Raw genomic sequence first — 20,683 nt, 5'->3', positions numbered from 1 at the left:
AAATACCCAAAGGCAAGCAGAGACCATCAAGAGTAAAGCCCAGCTGCTGACTCGGAGCTCTCACTGAAAGGACTGAACCCTCTGGTCAGATTTCCAAAGCCCACCCACGCTGAGGGAGACTCTCAAGAGTGGACTCTCAGCATCTTAATTATGAGAACAGTCAAGTCCAATATTAGTCCACCAGTGTTTGAAGATAGAAAAGTTAATATATCTCTTTCCCCTCATTCATTCCCTAGCTGCCTATTACAAAGCTTCTGGATTACAACCCTGGTGTCTCCACCAGGCACTTCAAATTAAAAAGTCTCCATTTTAAAAAGCCTGCTTCAATAACTTACTCAGACAGCTACTGCTGGCTGCTGCCTCAGGCACTCAGAACAGCCAACAGACGCACTGGATAAAATGTCAGAGAAGCAACAAAAGAAGGGCTGGAAACAACAGCAGGATTATCTCCGGCAAGGCACCCCTGGGTGCCAGTCTCCCTCCAGAGGGCTCCTCTCAAGTACTTGGTGTTTTTGGGAAACAAGATTCCCCTTTGTCAGGAAGGGAATGTACCAGGGGTACAGCCCTCAACCTTAGGCAGTCAGAATATCTGATCAATGGCATCCTTTTAGGTCTTATGTTGATCAGGGGTAGCCTTCACCCACTCTCCTGTGACTTACAGGCGATCATTAAGTCAGGTTCTATTTTGGAATCACTCTGAAATGAGTTCCTTTGCTTTTCAATTATTACCTTTATCTCTCACCCAGAAGTCATCTAAGATCTTTTGGTATCCTAACTATTAAGACAATAGTAGTTTCCTCTGAGATAGGTTTTCTCGATGTGCAGTATAAAACTATGTTTGTCAGCCCTTGTACTGATGAGCGAAGTGCTCCTGAAGGAACACATATTAGCTCCTGGAGGAACAACATGAAGAGGATGATTTCCTTTGGACCTCCTTTCAGCCCAGGGTCTCCGGCTCCATTAATTCTGAACCTGTGGTTAGGAGGAACAAACACTGCAAAAGGCTGTGGTGGGGCACAGCTGCTGGCCTTGTGTCAGGCAGCAAGCAGGACCGGGGAGAGGTTGGAGACAAGTTCTATCTCTCCAGGGCATAGAAAGAAAGCTCTTCTTAAAGCTTGAATTTTGTTTAGTTAAAATTCCACAGATAAAGTGTGTGTAGGCAAATTTCTTCCTGAAACTCACTTTGTTTTGAGGGGTTTTGTTGTGGCTGTTGTTTGTTTGCTTATTTAGTGTGCATGTGTGTGCATGTGTGTGCGTGTGCGTGTGTGTGTTTGTGTGTGTGTGTGTGTGTATTGCACATGTTTATGTGGGCTTGTTTATGTGCACATTCAGGTGCCCACATGTATAAGCATGTAGTCACTAGAGGTAGAAGTTATGAATCCTTCTTAGTTATACTCTCCACTTGTTGTTGTGGTTGTTGCTGTGGTGGTGGTGGTGGTTGAGATGAAGTCTCCCAATGAACCTGGAGTTACCTTATTGGCTAGTCTCACTACCAGTGAGCTCCAGATACCTATCTGTCTCTCCCCATCCTTACAAAGCCTCTGTTACAGATGAGTGCTTCTTTTCACAGGTGCTGGGGATCTGAGGTCAGACCCTCAGGTTTACACAAGTACCTTACCAACTGAGCCATCTCTCCCCTGCTGCTTTGAATTTTGAAAATTTCAACAGAACCATCTAGATGAAGAAAACAGAAGGATTCTCCCTGAGAGGCACACACCTACGGTTTTAGTGAAAAGCTGGAGGAAGTACTTCCTGATACCTGAGTAGTTGGGTAAAGGAAAGAGAATCTTTAAAACTTAAATTACAGCAGTCTTCATGGTTAACTGGAGGATTCTACTCTATCCTGCAAGCAAAGGGGAAGTTAATGATGCGTTTTACAATAACCTGGAACACAATCAGGTCAACCAAACATTATTCTGCAACTTCTGACACATCTGAGGATCTGATGTCATTTCCAAATGCAAAGGGACAACAAAAATAAAATGCCAAGAGCAAACAGCGTGTAGTTTTTATGAGAAAATACCCATCTCAGTCATCTTTGCATTCTTTTCCTGCTCCAGGGCCTTCGAGGCCTGGCTAGCACCGTTTTTTCTTGTGCTTCTCATGACTTCAGTGTTAACAGACACAAGACCATTGGTAGCCTAGATGTTATGCACCAAGATCTGTTGGCCAGTGTCTAAGGGCTGTTCCCTGGGATTAATCCCCTCCCACTACTATAGCAGGCTGTACATAGGGTTACCACAGCAGCCAAAGGCTTTGGAGAAAGCCCTCAGAGAAGAGAAACACAAATATCGGCTGTCAGAATTGGTGGAAGCACACGGGATTAAAAATACTAAAGGGCTACAAACAGAACATCAATACTGTCGGCTAAAATTGGATTTCTCATGGACATTAGTGACACAGATAAGTGTTTCATTCTTGTTAATGGGGGTGGGGGGGCTGAAATAATCCATAAATATCCTTCAACTGCTTGTATGTGAATTACATGGAGAATTAAAATCAAAGGAAGTCCGTTTTGTATCTTATGCCCACAGAGGCATCACTTTTGCAATACACTCTCCAGTTTCCTGTGTTGCCTTGACTGCCTTCCTCTGTCACCCTAGTTCAGCATTTCTGTGGAGTCCCCATTTGTAGCATCTCCCTGGCCTGGAGCCAATTCCTCCTCTCGTCCCACCTCCACCACATTTTGCTTGGGCAGAATATCAATCTGCTCTGTCACACGTCTCTATTGCTCTTTTGAGTAGACAAAAAATATATTGGATGGAATTTCTCTCCATCTACTACTTCCTGCCTTGATTAAAAAAGAACTACAGAATGAGAAATATTCCACTGCTATTTCTCTCCTTCCTTTCCTTTCCTACTCGTCTGCTGAGCTCACGTCCTCTGTTCCTTGCCATGAATGAAATACTTCTAGACTTTTCCATCAATTCTCACGAGGACAATATGCATGCTTGTACTTTGAAGTAAAAAGTCAATGCTCTATAATTTAATTTTCTTCTCTCACATTAAAACTGCCATTCTTCACATAATCTGTGTGATAAATGCAGAGTGAGACTTCATCTTCCTGACATTAATACACGTCAGGGCTTCAAACGCAAACAATTGTGACATTCGACGGTACAAAATTACCAAGAGCACAAACTCCTCTTAATTAAGACATGTAAAAGTTGCTTTTGTTATATTTAATGAATGATATATTATATTGCAGCGAAACATGCAGCAGTACGAATACTTCACAATGCTCCCAATTAAGACTCACTTCACTTATGCCAATTGACAACACGAGTGTTCCACACTCCATTCAGTTTGAGAATTTTAAATGAACTGGTTAGTGAGAAGGGTGCTTCTTTTCTAATGAGTTTGGTAATCAAGGCATCTATTTTAATTTCAAATTGGATAGATTGGGGGAAATTGCTAGACTAAATGACTGGTACTAATTAGAATTATAAAAATATTCATCATGCCAGTGAATTAACATGGGGGGTCTGATTTTCCTACATTTGCATATTGCTTGAGTTTTGGGGGGAAAATCTTGACAAATTGTCTTCTCTTTAGCAAATTGAACAAACACTATATCTGTTTTAGTCCTTCTTTTCATTTAGAGCATAATACATATTCATGATTTGTAAATGAATTAAATGATTTCAACTTCTATCCTCATTACCATATTAAAGATGTTGTCTCCATAAGCTTCCTTTAAAAACTTCAGATCACAGCATTATTTCTTTAAATGGCAAATAATTTACCTTAGTCAATATATTAACCTGTAGATTTGAACAAATCAATGAAAACGAATCTAAGTGGACACCCATCTCCCACTTCCTCAACTCTGCAGCTCCCTTGTTGACACTTTCACCCTAGGAACAACGATGACATATATCTGGGGAGTGCTTTAACAGATTCTTTTTTACAGTTTTATTCAGACAACTCCCATCAAATAAGAAATGAGGCAGAAGAATCTTTGATTTCATTTAAGACTTAGCTATAATGGATTTTGGTGTGCACGTGGATCTCCTGTAATCGGGCCCATGCTGAAGAACTGTGCCAAGGCCACTGGAAGGCTGTCAGCCTGTCGGAGAGAAGAAAGTGATGGTGGACAAACCACAGTCAGACCTAGGGAGAGTGCAGACAGCAAGTGATGCTCTGTAACCTTGAGCAAGTTAGTGTGACCTTCATCCATCTGTAATTTACAAATCATCAGTTCTACCTTGCAGACTCCTAGGAGAATCTGGTGTGGTCATGTACATAAGAAGCCAGTGTTCAATAAACAGAAGGCACCTGGGGATATGTCTACATCTCCATTTCCAGGAAACAGCCCATGTCTTGATTCTTGGTAGTACGACACGCGTAGGATAAGAGTTATGAGGAGAGAGAGTAAGAACAGCGGCTGGGTTTCCACTCCTTCTCTGCAACACTATTTGTTTCCATTATAGCTGTCAAATCCTATAAGCAAGTACTAATTAAAATTTTGGTTACAGCTGGAATAGTCTTCTAAAACACCATCAGAATAAATCACTTCCTCAGCATCTATCTATAGTGGGTGCCTTCTAAATAATAAAGCCCACATTTGTAGCAGAGTTGTAAATAATATAGATCAAGCTTATATATCCAACAAGAGCATAGTTTTTCTTGGAAGAAAATAATTCTTTCTATAGCTTCGGAGTTCTAAAACAGCCATAGTGAAGTACATTCTGACATCAGAGAACTCTTCCACTACACAGTGCCTCTGGTGATCATATGGAAATAATTAGTTCATCTAGCGTTACCTAAGATCAACCCCAGTCACATCTGAAGCCTTTTCCAAGCTTGCTGCTTTATAATTACCATCGCTAAACTAAACCTGAAAGATTACCCCTCAGACATTTTTAATTATAACGGTAATCTAATGAAATCAGAGAAGATTTGGGAAACAAATTCTATTTGAAACTGCTACAAATAGGATTCCATCGCTAATAGTAACATTAGTATTCGGGAATATTTCCTTCCATTGTATTTAATTTTTTATTATTACAGGTTTTGTTACGCACTACCGACAAGTTTACAATGAAATATCACCATATCCAGCCTACGTGTGCCCTCCAACTCTCTCTCATATCCCCCCCACAGCTTCATGAATTTTTAAATAATACTCCATGAAAGCCAATAAGGATGTCCAGATGTGCATGAGTATGGAGCCACTGCTGGCATTTCGTCTAGGCTCCACCCCACAATTGCCTGGCAACAGCCAGGTGTGCTTGACTCACTATAAAAGGAGCTGCTTGCCCCCTCCTCACTCTCTTGCTCTTTTACTCTCTTCCCTCCTCTTTCCTCTCTGTGCCTTCTCTCCCAATTCCCCTCCCCTTCTTTCTCTCCACATGCTCATGGCTGGTCTCTTCTCTCTTCTCTCTTCTCTCTTCTCTCTTCTCTCTCTTCTCTCTCTTCTCTCTCTTCTCTCTCTTCTCTCTCTTCTCTCTCTTCTCTCTCTTCTCTCTCTTTCTCTTCTCTCTCTTCCTTCTCTTCCTTCTCTCTTCTCTCCTCTCTCCTCTCTCCTCTCTCCTCTCTCCTCTCTCCTCTCTCCTCTCTCCTCTCTCCTCTCTCCTCTCTCCTCTCTCCTCTCTCCTCCTCTCTCCTCTCTCCTCTCTCCTCTCTCCTCTCTCCTCTCTCCTCTCTCCTCTCTCCTCTCTCCTCTCTCCTCCTCTCTCCTCTCTCCTCTCCTCTCTCTCTCCTCTCTCTCCTCTCTCCTCTCTCCTCTCTCCTCCTCTCTTCTCTCCTCCTCTCTCCTCTCTCCTCTCCTCCTCTCCCCCTCTTCTCTCCCCCTCTCCTCCCCTCTCCTCCTCCCCTCTCCTCCCCTCTCCTCCTCCCCTCTCCTCCCCTCTCCTCCCCTCTCCTCCCCTCTCCTCCCCTCTCCTCCCCTCTCCTCCCCTCTCCTCCCCTCCCCTCCCCTCTCCTCCCCTCCTCTCTCCCCTCTCCCCTCTCCCCTCTCCCCTCTCTCCCCTCTCTCTCCCCTCTCTCCCCTCTCTCCCCTCTCTCCCCTCTCTCCCCTCTCTCCCCTCTCTCCTCCCCTCTCTCCCCTCTCTCCCCTCTCTCCCCTCTCTCCCCTCTCTCCCCTCTCTCCCCTCTCTCCCCTCTCTCCCCTCTCTCCCCTCTCTCCCCTCTCTCCCCTCTCTCCCCTCTCTCCCCTCTCCTCTCCCCTCTCTCCCCTCTCTCCCCTCTCTCCCCTCTCTCCCCTCTCTCCCCTCTCTCCCCTCTCTCCCCTCTCCTCTCCCCTCTCTCCCCTCTCTCCCCCTCTCTCCCCTCTCTCCCCTCTCTCCCCTCTCTCCCCTCTCTCCCCTCTCTCCCCTCTCTCCCCTCTCTCCCCTCTCTCCCCTCTCTCCCCTCTCCCCTCTCCCCTCTCCCCTCTCCCCTCTCCCCTCTCCCCTCTCCCCTCTTCCCTCTCCCCTCTCCCCTCTCCCCTCTCCCCTCTCCCCTCTCCTCCCCTCTCCCCTCTCCTCCCCTCTCCCCTCTCCTCTCCCCGTCCCCTCTCTCCTCTTTCCCTCCCCTCTCCCCCTCCCCTCTCCCCTCTCCTCCCCTCTCCCCTCTCCTCCCCCTCCCTTCTCTCTCCTCTCTCCCCTCTCTCCCCTCTCTCCCCTCTCTCCCCTCTCTCCCCTCTCTCCCCTCTCTCCTCTCCTCTCTCCTCTCTCCTCTCTCCTCTCTCCTCTCTCCCTCTCTCCTCTCTCCCCTCTCCCCTCTCTCCTCTCTCCTCTCTCCTCTCTCCTCTCTCCTCTCTCCTCTCTCCTCTCTCCTCTCTCCTCTCTCCTCTCTCCTCTCTCCTCTCTCCTCTCTCCTCTCTCCTCTCTCCTCTCTCCTCTCTCTCTTCTCTCCTCTCTCTCTTCTCTCTTCTCTCTTCTCTCTTCTCTCTTCTCTCTTCTCTCTTCTCTCTTCTCTCTCCCCCTCTCCCCCTCTCTCCCCCTCTCTCTCCCTCTCCCTCTCTTTCTCCCCCTCTCTCCCTATCCCCCCTCCCCCTTCCTCTCTCCCTGTACCTCTCCCTCTCCCTCTTTTCTCTCTACCTCTCCCTCTCCTCCCTCTCCCTCTTCCTCTCTTCCTCTCCCTCTCTCCCTCTCCTCCCTCTCTCCTCCCCCTCTCCCTCTCCCTCTCCTCTCTCTCCCTGTCCCTGTCCCTGTCCCTGTCCCTGTCCCTGTCCCTGTCCCTGTCCCTGTCCCTGTCCCTCTCCCTCTCCCTCTCCCTCTCCCTCTCCCATCTCCATCTCCATCTCCATCTCCATCTCCATCTCTCTTTCTGCCTTTCTCTATCTCTCCAGTCTATGTCCTCAACTCCCCTCCCCATTCCCTAAATAAACTCTATTCTATACTATACTGTCTTGTGGCTGGTACCTTAGGGGCAAGGGAATGCCTCAGCATGGGCCCGCAGAGGTACCCCCTTCCCCAGCACCAAACTGCGCCTCCACCAAACATATCCGTGGCTTCTTTTCTTTTTATAAAACACAACAGCCACCAACTGGATCATGGGGCACTTACCAGTGTCCACACTCTCAAATCAGAAGGGGTTGATTTTCTTTTTCCACATTAGCTATCGACTGCCAATAGCTCCTCGGTAAGAAATGGGGTATGGCGTGTAGCCTGCCAATCTATGCAGAAATTTTGGCTACTAAATGAGTAAGGTCACTTGCCACCAAGCCTGACTACTAGAGCTTAATCCCAAGAACTAACTGCATGGAAAAAGAAAACTGGAACCAAGTCCTAAAGTTTTAAAATCTAAAGGCCCCCTTCCTTCTTCTGATCTGCTTCCATTCCTCTCCCACCCCTTTCTTTTTGTGTTTCTCCTTCCTCCCTCCCTTCTCTTTCCTTTCTTTCTATTCTGTCTTATTTTTTGCATACCTATATTCAAAAAGTACTTTTAAACCATATATTATTATACATTTGTATATTTGATATAATATAGCATACACACACACACACTATATATATATATATATATATATATATATATATATATATATATATATAATGCATATATCCACAATACTACATAGTTATCATTATTAATGGCTGTATATTAAGCCATCAAGTGCATTTACTACAATTTAATATGTTTATACCCATTGTGTCCATTATGAGTAGTTTTGATAAGTATTATTAAACCTAAATCTTCATAGCAGTGTTTCATTAAATCAAAGTATAAATATGTGCATGCTTTGCAGTAGGGTTATCAAAATATCTTCCAGGAAACAATGTTATTGCATGCTAATAAATACTACTTCAGGACCCGAGTCTCAGCACCACTGTGCCAGCACTGGTCTAGAAAGCAATGTATCTTTTAAAACTGAAGTTTGTTCATTTCATGTGAGTAGTTTTGAAAGATTCCTTAAGGAATTCATGTATCTGCTGGGCCAGCTCCATAGCAGCAACTGCTGCATTCGGCATCGTGTAATTCCCTGTCTTTGTTGATGTCAGATGTTTCTCACTTAAACGATTCCTTCTCTGTCACTTCCCTTACTTGCAATTTTTTAACCTTTCCTTTGAGGAATGTGACTTTTTGTCTGTCCCACCATAAAGCCATCTGCGTGACATTATAGCGGCCCCCACAGAAGGCATATGATGATGAAGGAAAAAACATACGTGGAGTTATGAAACTTCAGTGCTGTTGCTTGGGCGGGGATCTGGGTTCACCAGTGTACTGTTTATTCAGTAGGCTCAACATACACACATTTTTTCTGTATGTAATTCATTATTTACTCTGAAACTTTCCATGCACAATATTCATTTAAAAAGTCAGGTATTACTATCCCAGTGTGAGTGGTTCAAATGCAGGTAGAAAGTAGAGAGTGAATAAAAAGAGGTAGCCTGGACTAAGGGGACAAAAGCGTAAGAATAGAGAGGGACTAGCAGAATTCCTGAGTCCAACCAGAAACTAGAAATCTAGGGTGCAGTTGTAGGTAAGAATTAAATTAGGAAAACAGCATGAACCCACATATCAACACATGCATACAAGGCCAGTTTATGAAGAAGCAGGCAGAAGAATACAGAGAAGACTAAAAAGTTACCATACTAAAAAGTATGATATACTTCGTGGTGCCCCTGCAGCTGCAACCATCTCTCATGATTACAAATTAGCTATGATTCATTTCTGCCAGGCATGGGAAGAAGAATTATTATTTACCTGAGTACCATGTAGCAATCTCCTCTGAGCTGAAACATCCCTTTCTGGAGGGAAGCTCAGAAAACTCAAGAAATAAACAACTCCAAAGTCTCAGGAAGCCCCTGAAACTAACTAAATGCATAGTATTCCAAAATTACAGAAGCAGTAAAGATGGCCGAGGGGACTCAGGCCAGAGCAGCTGCCTGGAAGAAACTCTGACCTATTAAACTGCATACAAGTCACTCAGAGTATCAAGGGTTGAAGCCTTTATGGGGGTCATCACCTATGCTTAGGTGGGCTTTCCAGCGATGCAGCTGCTTCTGGGTTGTCTATACTTCTGTAAAAAAGTCTTCACCTGTTCTTCTGCTAGTAACCACAGTGAGCACACTGGGTCACCAAGCTGGACAGTGGCAGTATTGTGACTTTGGTCTATCATTGGTTCCTTATCTGGAGTAAATAGATGTTTGTTCCCATTTCCCCAGGAATACTGTGAGTCAATGCTGGTTTATTTGTTCTTTTTCATTATTTTACCAAATACTATTTTTATCCCTTAAGAAAACAAGCCAGGTTCTCTAAGTGGTGTGCTGGCTAGGTTTTATCATCGACTTGACAAAGCCTAGACACTCCTGGGAAGAGAAGAACCTCTTTTTTTTTTTCTCTCCATCAGGTTGGTCTGTGGAATATCAGTGAGATGTGGTGTTAACTGTTAATAGGTGTAAGAGGGGCAAGCCCACTGTGGGCGGCGCCATCTCCAGGAAGGCAGCCTGGGCTGTATAAGAAAGACAGCTGAGCAACCTAGAGAGGAGAAGCCAAAAAGCAGGGCTCTGCTGTTTGTGCCTTGAATTCCTGCCTTAGGTTCTTTTTCCCATGGCTCCCTCTTATGATTCACCTTAAGTCGTAAGATGAAATTAGCCCCCTCTTCCTCAAGTTCTTTCGGCCACAGTGTTTTTCACAGCAACAGAAAATCAAGCAGAACAAAAATTGCAACAGGTACGCAACAGAAAAACGCTTTACTAAAGGCACGGGGTAGTGGGGGTTGACTAGCTTGATAGAAGATGACTGGGAAAGACCCAGGCCACTGGATCTCTGATTGTGCTGAAGGCTGTTCTGAGGTAATTACATTCTTGTGAGCACTAACAATTGAATGTTGTTACTAATGCGGGTCCATATTGCACCACCATGACAAAATTCACCTTAATAGGTTACATTAGACCAGTTTTGCCATTCAGAATTCAGCTCAGCTAGATTGATGCGAATCTTTGAATCCCATAGGCTACTTGGATGTCGTTCCTCACACACTAGGTAACTATTCCATACCCATGTTCCTAAGATGATACAGCCAGCACATCCCCCACTGCACTGGTGAGAACACTGTACAAATAGCTGCCCTTGTTACACGTGAGTCGGGTAATGCTTTTTCCTATCTCTTATCTTAAATGATACACAAATACATTTATAAAAATCCTAGGAGAAGACCTAATGCAAATGCAGAGTTTTTCTTTAAATAAAAAGTTTCTTTTGGTTTATTTCTATTCCATGGATGACAAGCTTCAAAACCACAGCCATCCCTGTTAATCCTCAATAGCTTTATCCCCACCAGATGCAGAGACACAAAGCCTGTTTCTGCCAATGGCTACTGAGGAAGTTATCATCACCTACTAATCCTGAAGGATCTGAATACAATTACATTTTAATCTGAGGGTTTATAAAGAGAATATAAATGAAAGGCACAGCTTCATTTGTATCCAGCATTCCAGAAGCACGATTCTAAATTTCATTTTGAATTTGGAGGCCCTGCGTAACACAGCTATCAAGTATTCGCCAGGACCTGCTCCTGGCCTGGCATAGCAACCACAGGTGTGGGCCAATCAGCAAAGCCTGCACAGGATATGCAACTGCTCTGCATCAGAACTTGCATTCCGTAGTGTCATCATACCTAAAGCTGCATCAGCCTCTCAACCAGATCGTCAATCCGTCAGCTACTATTTGGACAATAAGAAATAACCCAGAAAACCTGCCTTTCATAGCAAAGACATAATCATAGATCAGAAAAGGATGGATATGCAAATTGCCTTGATTTAATTAATAGACTAGGTGTACACATCTTAAGGACCACACTGTAAACTGCACTGTAATTATTAATGGACTATTGATCAATTAAAATTAAAATTAGGGTGTTTGGATATAATTTAGCTGGTAGATGCTTCCCTTACATACATGAAACCCCTGGATTGACCCCCCCTCTCTGAGTAACAAAATATGAATGAATGAATGAATGAATGAATAAATAAATAAAGTTTATACTTAGAAAGTATAATATTATCAGGGACTAGGGATATGCTTCACTGGGTAAACTGCTTGTTATTGCAAGCATGATGATGTGAGTTCAGATACCCAGCTGGGTGTGGTCACAGGTCGTTTGTAAACTTAGCTGTGGGGGTAAGGGGGTGGTGTGGAAGTAGGAAGATCCTCAGAGCTCACTGACAAGCCAGTCTAGTAGAAATGGTGTACTGCAGTTTCAGTTAAGAGACTGTGTCTCAACAATAAAGTGGTGAGCAATTGAGGAGGCAATCTCTCTGGTCTTGGGGAGTTGGCATATGCAGATGCACACACACACAACACACATAAATACACACACACACATACACACACACATACACACACAACACACATACATACATACACACACATACACACACAGCATGCATACATACATACATACTCATACACACATACAACACACATACATACATACACACTCATATACAAACACAACACACATACACACACACACACTGCATTTGTTATAGTCATTTATAGTCATAAAGGCTTTGCAATACTGATTCACATGCAAAAAAAAATCTGCTTTTCAGGGTGATTCCCTCTACCAGGGTCTTATGCATTTGTGAATACAAAACACGTGCCCATTTTTAAGGAACCACACTGATCCCCTTGTCAACCTGAGACATGTTTAGGCATGCAGCTTTTTATGCAGTGAGGACAGCAACTACTTCTACAAGAACCTTGTCTTCAAAACTTTATCTCAAAATCTTTCAAAACTTTTATTTATTGATATTATTGGGCCCTTCAGCTAATCCAAAACAACACAATATAAACTGTTTTAGTTATCAATGAGGAAACAGAATGATAGATAGCTGAACCTGTCTCTTACATAAAACACAAGAGTCTACAAAAAAAAAAAAAAAGAAAAAGAAAAGAAAAGAAAAAGAAACAGAGCTTGCTTGCAAGATGAGAGGAAGAAAGGAGCCTGGCTTTTATCATTTCCATTTGGGCAACTACGAATTATTACTTTCTTTGATTCTTTCAACCTCAAATCTTGTTATAAAATGCCTCCAAGGATTCCTATTGCCAAAAAAGAATCCTGAGTGTTTCCTGAGTATGGGGGCCTTTTACTTTAAACTGCAAGATGGTAGGAAAGTCTACAGTGAAGTCACATCACGAGCTGGCAAAAGAATTAGTAAGAATTGGAAAGCCCAGCACGGCAAGATGTGAAGGAATTGGTCAAAAGCCCAGGTCAGACTCATCGGGGAAGCAGAAAGGGTCTTAAAGGAAGAAGCAAAGCCCTCATAATTTTTCTGTCAGTGCCTTTCTCCAAATTAGATCTACTAGCAAGTCTTCTGCAGCTTTGGGATATCCGTTTGAAAAGTAAAGCAATTGGATATCATCCCTTTAAAATATCATTCAATTAGATCTTTTGTAATACATACAACATAAGGAGATAGCCTTACTGATTCTAAAGAAATTGCTAGTGCATTTCATCAAAGGCACAATAATGGAAACATCGATTCCCTCTTCACCACAAACATCTCTCTTTGATGCTGCAGTTACCTTAATGCTAGCACTTTTCATTTTCTCTAGAAGAAAACAGCTGCCTCCGTGCATGCACATCAGAAAGAGCTCTAGCCTGAAATAACACATTTGTATATCAATCTCGGCTACACTGGCATCTTCATTTGCTACTACATAGCATCACTCTTCCCGACTCTGTGCCACTAAATTACCATCCAAAATAAAGGAAAAAAAAAAAACCCTCCCCTGCATCCTGGATAGTCGGGGAGAGGTGTTTTATGCCACCCCTGCAAACATTGCCAGGGGCTTCATCTCTCTCCTGATGCTATTTGTTCCAAGGAAGAATGGCCACAAACTTGTTAGAAACTGTAGGTCTGAAGAATAGTCAGCCACTTTCAGCAGAACATGTCAACAAGAAGAAGTACCTAAGGAATAATAGATCTGGAAATGTGCAGTGTGATTAGGAAAATCCATCAACACCCACTGCCATGTTCCAAATATTTATTCTAAGTGAAAAAAAAATCATCAAGCCTGAGAGGATTTTGAAGGCATTATATCCACAAGCATACCTCAGGAGTAATGTTCCTGAAATTCTTGGTGCTGTGGAAATGGAGGAAAGGAATACACGGGATAACATGAGATACACCACGTTTGCTTTATTGACCCCATGCCATGAGGGTTCTGCTGCCTCTAACTTAGCTTGCCTCTGTTAAAATACACTTTAAGTGCTTTGGGCTTCCTCTAAATGAATTACCACAAACCACTTGACAACATCCAAGTAATTTATTTTTCTTTCAACATAGGTTCAAATTTTTTTTGGCTACACTAAGCATCTAAACTCACTGTCTGACATTTGACTAAGTCTTTCATACAATATCCACTTGATGCCATGAAAGAAAAGTATTTGCAATGGCTTTTGCTCTGCAAATGTCATGTGGCTGTCCTTAGGGGATTGCCTTAAGCACCTGGCGCCCACCATGAGGTTCTGCTAACCAGAGATATAAAGGTTATGTTGAAATTATTGTTTAAAGGTGATGACATCACACACACACACACACACACACATACACACACACACACACTCACAATCACATAGGTACTCAGAGTACTGTTTTAGGTTGTGAGAAAGTAGAGAGAAGAAACCATTTCAGCTAAGCTATTCTGTGAATATCTCTGTGCAATATGGTTCTTGAAGTTATCTTTGAATGACCAATCCCATAACTTTATTGTGTAGTAGCTTGAAATATGAGCTAAGGTCCTGGGGGTGACAGGAAATATAATAAAGAATAATCTAGTCTCTGTTCTGAAATATAAGTTGAACAAACACTACAGGTTCAGTTTTTCAGTTTAGACAGTTATTTGACTACCCGTTCACCTAGCAGAAATTCATCAATAAGGCAAAACGGTAGATCCAACATGGTGGATTAGAAAAAAGAAACTACTAATGATGTAGCTCAGCCTCTTATGTTGCAGCTAAATTAGAGAATACTAGATTGCTAGCACTAGTGGGTAAAGATAGGTAGTTCACATCATCAAGTACACTGCGGAACACATGGAAGCTAGAGCTCAGAAAGAAAGTCTTCGGGGGCTACTACACCTTTGACTTATTTTTAGAAAAGAACAGAAGAGACTTGTTTAAAGCTTCCCTTGCACTCCTAGAGAGCAAGGCTATACTAAAATTTCACCAAATCAAGACAGCAGAGTATGATGAAGCACATCTTAGATATAGACCCTGGCAATATCCATTCAAACGCTAGCTGTCCTACCTACAGTAGCAGAGAGTATGGATAGGAACCCTGGCTCTCTGCATCTTTGTTTATGGTTGTCACTATAAAACTGTAACAATCACTTACCTCTTACTTACCTCAAAGGGAGTTATAAAAGAAAGTGAAATGATTAAATTTTAGAGTAATTCATTATAAGACTATGAACTTAAAAGTAAATATTGTCAATACAATGAACACACACACATACTCGCCTCTGTATATTTTGATAATTAAGAATAACAAAGTGAAGTTCATTGCCAAAGATCAAACCAACATGGCTGGAATAATGAAATGTCACCAATACTCATCAAAATCTGAACTGAGCAAACAAGAGTTTATTCTCAAAGTGACAACTTGCAAACACAGTGTTTGTTCACCTTTTGGTCCAAGCTGTAGGCCAGCACCCAGTCCTCTTGTTTGGGATGGAATAGCAGGCTCTGGATGTAGAATGTGAGCCGATACTTTTGGTAGGTAGCCCCTTCATCTGAGCTGATCAATATACTGCTCTCCATTTCAGGATCACTAAGAAGCATGATCTAATGAAAATGTAGAGGAGAAAATAAAGATAGAATTAGTAGCCTGGAATACGCATAAATAATAAATACTGCTTTATTTATCCTATGATTTTCTAAGCAGAAATAGGGTCTAGGGCTACATAGAAAAGAACATTTCATTTATTATTTATTATTATTATTATTATTATTATTATTATCTTTGAAGTGATGAATGTATATAAGGTGGCCCTCCATCCTTTGACACCAGTTCAAACTCATTTTTTCAGATATAGGAAAGACCATTCCTTCCCAAGACTTTATGATTTCTTCTGCTCATTCTTAACTATGATTTAAGTAACTTAAGAGTTTTAATGATACCTTGGCTAGAGAAATTTCCCAAAACACAAATTTACAGAGGTCCTTTAGAAAATCTGGCTGCCCTAGGTTTGACAAGCAATCTGAGCGGCAGACGCGGGAGTATCAAAAGGCTTCCACATCCTCAAGGGCAGGTTGGCATGTCAGCAGTTTCATACAAGCCATGGCATCATAGGAAAGCACTTAAACTGTGGAAGCTGCAGTTTATTCAGTATTAAGTCCAATGCTATCCAAAGTACCTTTAAACACACGGCATGAGCTATGTTCTTGATAAGGCATTACTAGAACTATTATTTAAAACTCTGTCCAATGTAGTCTAGCTTCTTTGCATAGTGCTTTAGTGACATTAACTCTACTAAGAAATGATTGCCTTTCTGTTTCCTAAACCCGTTGGGCGGACACCTACAGAATTTAGTATTGGTAACTTTATCTATCCTTTCTAAAGCAATCTCTTTCTAGCGGCTTCTAGTACACCAATCTCATCTGGTTTTTCCTTCTTATCTCTTTTGGATGCTAGACTTTGCCTGGGTTTTTTGTTGTTGTTGTTGTTGTTGTTGTTGTTGTTTTGTATTTGTTTTGTCTTGTTTTGTTTCCTTTGAACACGACTGTGATCATTCATTGGCCTTTCACTTTGACCCTCTCTCTTCCCCAGTAACTACTTTAATTCTGTTTCTCTTCTGTTTTTAGCTACCATTTTCCATCCTCCTGAGAATGCTCCACTTTTACCCCTCCCCAACTTTCAATATAAACATGCTTTTTTTTTTCTCAAATATTTGCTTTGGCCTCATTGAAATAAGCCATCATTAGTTATCAGCAATCTTACCAGGTAAAAATGGATGTAGCTCAGTAACCTTTTTTATCCCTGTGTAAAAATCCAAGGTAAAGTTCTTGTATAAACTAGTAGATACACAATAGCCTTTTCCTGGGAACTCAAAGGGAGAGGGGACCCTGGGGGAAGCACTGGGCTGTCTTAAGATGTTAGGGGGGGAGGGGGTTCTGCAATGCTTAGAGAGTTTGAGATCATAGGTAACTGGGTCAGAGGGACAACTTCATAACTAGCTTCATCATATCACACTATACATGTAACCAATGGGCGAACTGTGGAGTATGCAAGGAAATAAATTTCCCTCTTTCAGAGAAATTAAACTGCTTCTTTTATGCAGGAAGAAGAAGCTTCATGACTATGGTTTTAATTAGAAGATAAGGCCACCATCCTAAATAGACTTTATTTTATACCTCATGAGTCATAAAATTCTACATAAAGTGTGCCATCAAATATTTTACACAATGAATTCGCTTCCTCTAGCTTTGTCTCTTTCTGTGTGTGCTTATGCTTGCATGCATAAGCATGTGATATATATATATACATACACACACATACCACATGGAATTGTACACACCTAGACTAGCACATGCACAGATCCTGCATACACATATGTGCACCCATGCCGAAGTGAACTTATGTCAATGGGAGAGTGACCCGCTTTAGAAATGAATGTATAATAAGGGATATTGACAGTGTGTGGGAGTTTTATAGAGCTCCTGTTTGCAAGAGTACATTTTTATTGCAACCTTTCTCTGACATTCTCTTCAAGAAACATTTTATACACTTGGATATCAGCAACTATGTCTCTCTCTCTCTCTCTCTTTTTTTTTTTTTTGTCTAAGAAGTCTCAATCCTGCTTTCTGAGAAAAACGAGGGGAAAGAGAAATACAAACCAACATTTTAAACCAATGCTCATACCTCGCCTGATATTTTATCCAAACCTCACATAAATACCATGAAGAAAAATATGGCTTTTTCGCATTTCACAGATAAGGAAACTGAAGCTCAGAAGGAAAGTGATTTCCTCATTACTCCCCAAAACCATTGTAATCCTGCCAGCTACACAGAACACTCACACAGAGTTGGGCTTTCCTAAATCATGTCTAAGAAATTCACTGAAGAAATAAAATAGTTTCAAGAAACCCCTTAGCTCTTAAAACTCACTTCCTCCCTCCGACCTGGAGAACACGAACTCAGTCAGTAAGAACCAAAGGAGAAAGTACAGCACAGTTACATGTTGGCACTGGGAAAAAAATCAGAACATAATATTAATATATGTAAGAGGGAAAATGCTATGTCCCAAGTTAAGCCTAAGGTAAAGTATGTCTTATACATGATAATGTCCCATATATACACAAAATAATCTCATGCCATAAAAATTTTATTGTTAAGGGAAGATTTGTATCCAAAGTTCTACGGGTTCAAAGCAAGTAAGTGAGGCAGCTGAAGACAGAAAAGAAGTGAGAAGAATCCTGTCAAAATGGAAAGTAGGCATGTTCCTCAAAGACTTTTTATCAGTATTCCAACTAAGTAGACCTGTTGACTAGGCATTTACAGACTAGCCATGAGAGTCTTGGTAGAGGTAAGCGAGATTGTCTCTGCAGAAATAAAGGAGGTGAATCTTCGCCTTTCGTCTTGTAGCTGTTTGTGTGCAGGTCCACAGGCTGCAGTGGAGGCTGTGGAGATGTTTCTGTATTTTGTGCTTTTATGGTTTGGACAATGTGAAAGGGGCAGGAATCTCAATGAAGGCTGGAGGATCAGGAGTTCAAGGTCATTCACAATTATGGAGTGATAGAGGCCAGCTTGGGCCACATGAGACCTTGTCTACAAACAAAAACAAAAAAAGATGTCCACTGGATGTTGGGGAAGGGGAGGAGGTATTTTAAATTTAGGTTAGCAAACTATTAATGGGATAAATTTTATGTGCAGGTATCTCGAATGCTCACATGTCAACATGAGGAAGTTACTCAATATTCCCACTCTTGTCGTCTCCAGGAGGAGAACATCGAATGTATCCCCTGGAGCTTAGCACAGTGCAAGGTACACAACCACTATATATACAATATCCCGATGTCTAAATCAGTCACGGTAACTGTACAACTGAGGCCAGAAGGGAGGAAGGGGAGACTGGATGTGACAGAAGTGACCTGAGGCAGCAGCTCTGTGAGGATACAAACAAAAGTGGGGAAGAGAAAGGAACCAGGATGTTGCCATCCAGTGTACCCAACGTTCTAGAGCCACAAGATGGAAACATCTAGAGATCTGCACAACAGTAGTGTATATGTATTAACAATGCGGTACTGTGCACTTGGACATTTAAGGTAAATCTTTCTGTTTTTCTCTGTGCACGTGCCTGTGTTCACCATAACTAAGAAAAAAGAAGGATCATGGAGAAAACCAGTACCTATTAGATTTGACATTAATTTATGTGCATTTTTGCAAGCCTGGTAATAACTGAAAACACTATTAGCAAATAGCAACACTGCTTCAGCTATGAATGAAAACCAACCAGTAGGTAATTGTGGATTTGCTCAATAAAATTGTTGCTTTAAAAGACCACCCTCATCTCACCCCTGTGGAGAGATCCAGACCATGGTGGCACTAAATATACCAGTAGCTTGGATAGTAGTCTTAGGCATCCAGTCTCTGTGGACTGGACCATCCACTGTAATAAATTGTCTTGCCTTCAGATGAGTAACATCAAGCTGTAGTGTTCACCAATACATCCACACCTTTCACGCCTTGATTATAACATGTTTCACAGGAAAACTCTGGGAAAGCTGAATAACAATGGCCCCATTTAATAAAGCATCTCAGGACATAAAAGATACAGGTGGCAGTAGAAGCCGAGCTCCTGGCTGACCCTCACAATATCATCGATAGATGTTACTTTATTCAATTACGCAGTTTCTTTTTTTTATATAAAACCTATGGGAAGTACCAAAAGCTAAGCATTTCTCGGTCTCTCATTCTGTTCTGACATCCCCCAAATCAAGGAAACAAACTCATCAATGTTCTGAGAAGAGTTTCATAAGCAGACCACTCTACGAATAGAGAAACAGGGATGCTATAATTTACTATGTAATTGACTCCTAATGGTAGACCGTGAGTGCATTTATGATCAATAAGAAAAAGCAATAGCATCGATAGACTTGCCGGGAGTGTAAGAGAGTTGGGAGCATAACTGACCTCAAACACACAGAAGTAATTGATATATTGCTGAGTATAAATTTCCACTCAATCAGAGCCCAAGCCGATACTACCCTTCTCTGTCCCCTTTCCTGCTCAGCATTCAATGAGTTCTCAGTACAGGAATAAGGAGAACAGAAAGTCTGAATATTTCAATACTCACAGCTGGGGTCAAAGAAGTTCCTGAGATCTACATAGTAGAGATGTGGTATGTTGCTAAACATGTAACAATGCACTTACAATAAAGATTAAACAGCATAAAATATCAGTCATTGACTGTTTGTAGCGCCACTGTTGAGGAACTGTGTTGAGCACTGTAAATACGTGTGTTTAGTTACTATTATGACTACAATATGCAAACAACAAATACATTTTAAACATAGAACATCAACATATACTTATGCTTACACATATGCTCCTTTACCTGGTACCACTATGCCATTGTGCATGTTATTTTATTTGCCAAGATTGCAACTGACCACTTTCTATCCCAACATAGTGTAAGTGTATTAAGCCTCATTTCTATCTCCACTTGTCCTACAGGATTTAACATTAGCCTCACTTAACAAAGCAACAACCACTAAAGCAAGTCAAGGAAAACATAAAGAGAGCTCAGTAACAAGGCATTTGCTACATGATCCTGAGGACTTGAGTTCAGTCTTCAGAACACAAAGTGAACTGAAGAGAACCTGAAGAGAGTCGAATCCTTCCCATGACCTGCACACCACAGCAGGTGTGCCCTTAGCATGCAAACATACACAAAATAAATACATGTAACACGTATTTTTGCTGAACAGAGAATTGTTGATGGTTGGGAATACCAATGAAAGCGTGAAGAACACAAAGTGGACAGAGAAGCACTCTGCACCTTGATGGAGTGCAGAGGTGCCCAGATGTGGTCAGAATAAAGCACTGTCTGCTTACAGCCAGTGTGTGTGTGGTGACAATGAAAGAAATGACACATCAAAAGGTTCAACACCTGTACACTCATCTTAGTGTATTTACTTATAATAATTAAGTATTGGAAACAGTCCAAACTGATAGATTTTTGAACCTGAAAAAAAAAAAAAAAAACAGAAAAAAAAGGTGGAATTAGCACTTTTGGGAGT

The 20,683-nt window shown here is 41.8% G+C and overlaps 1 protein-coding gene across 1 annotated transcript in view; it reads right to left on the bottom strand.

Annotated features, from left to right (window-relative positions):
* Sorcs3 (sortilin related VPS10 domain containing receptor 3) overlaps positions 1–20,683 on the bottom strand; it is a 588,549-nt gene that overhangs the window by 252,885 nt on the left and 314,981 nt on the right. The window contains exon 4 of the mRNA XM_076924035.1: positions 15,068–15,226. Within this exon, the coding sequence (XP_076780150.1) occupies positions 15,068–15,226 (159 nt within the window). The remainder of the gene's footprint in view (positions 1–15,067; positions 15,227–20,683) is intronic.

The sequence above is a fragment of the Arvicanthis niloticus genome, chromosome 1 (assembly GCF_011762505.2).
Source record: "Arvicanthis niloticus isolate mArvNil1 chromosome 1, mArvNil1.pat.X, whole genome shotgun sequence".
In the NCBI taxonomy this organism is placed as follows: domain Eukaryota; kingdom Metazoa; phylum Chordata; class Mammalia; order Rodentia; family Muridae; genus Arvicanthis; species Arvicanthis niloticus.
The sequence above is the reverse complement of the archived record's forward strand: the minus strand, read 5'-3'. Positions and strand labels throughout refer to the sequence as shown.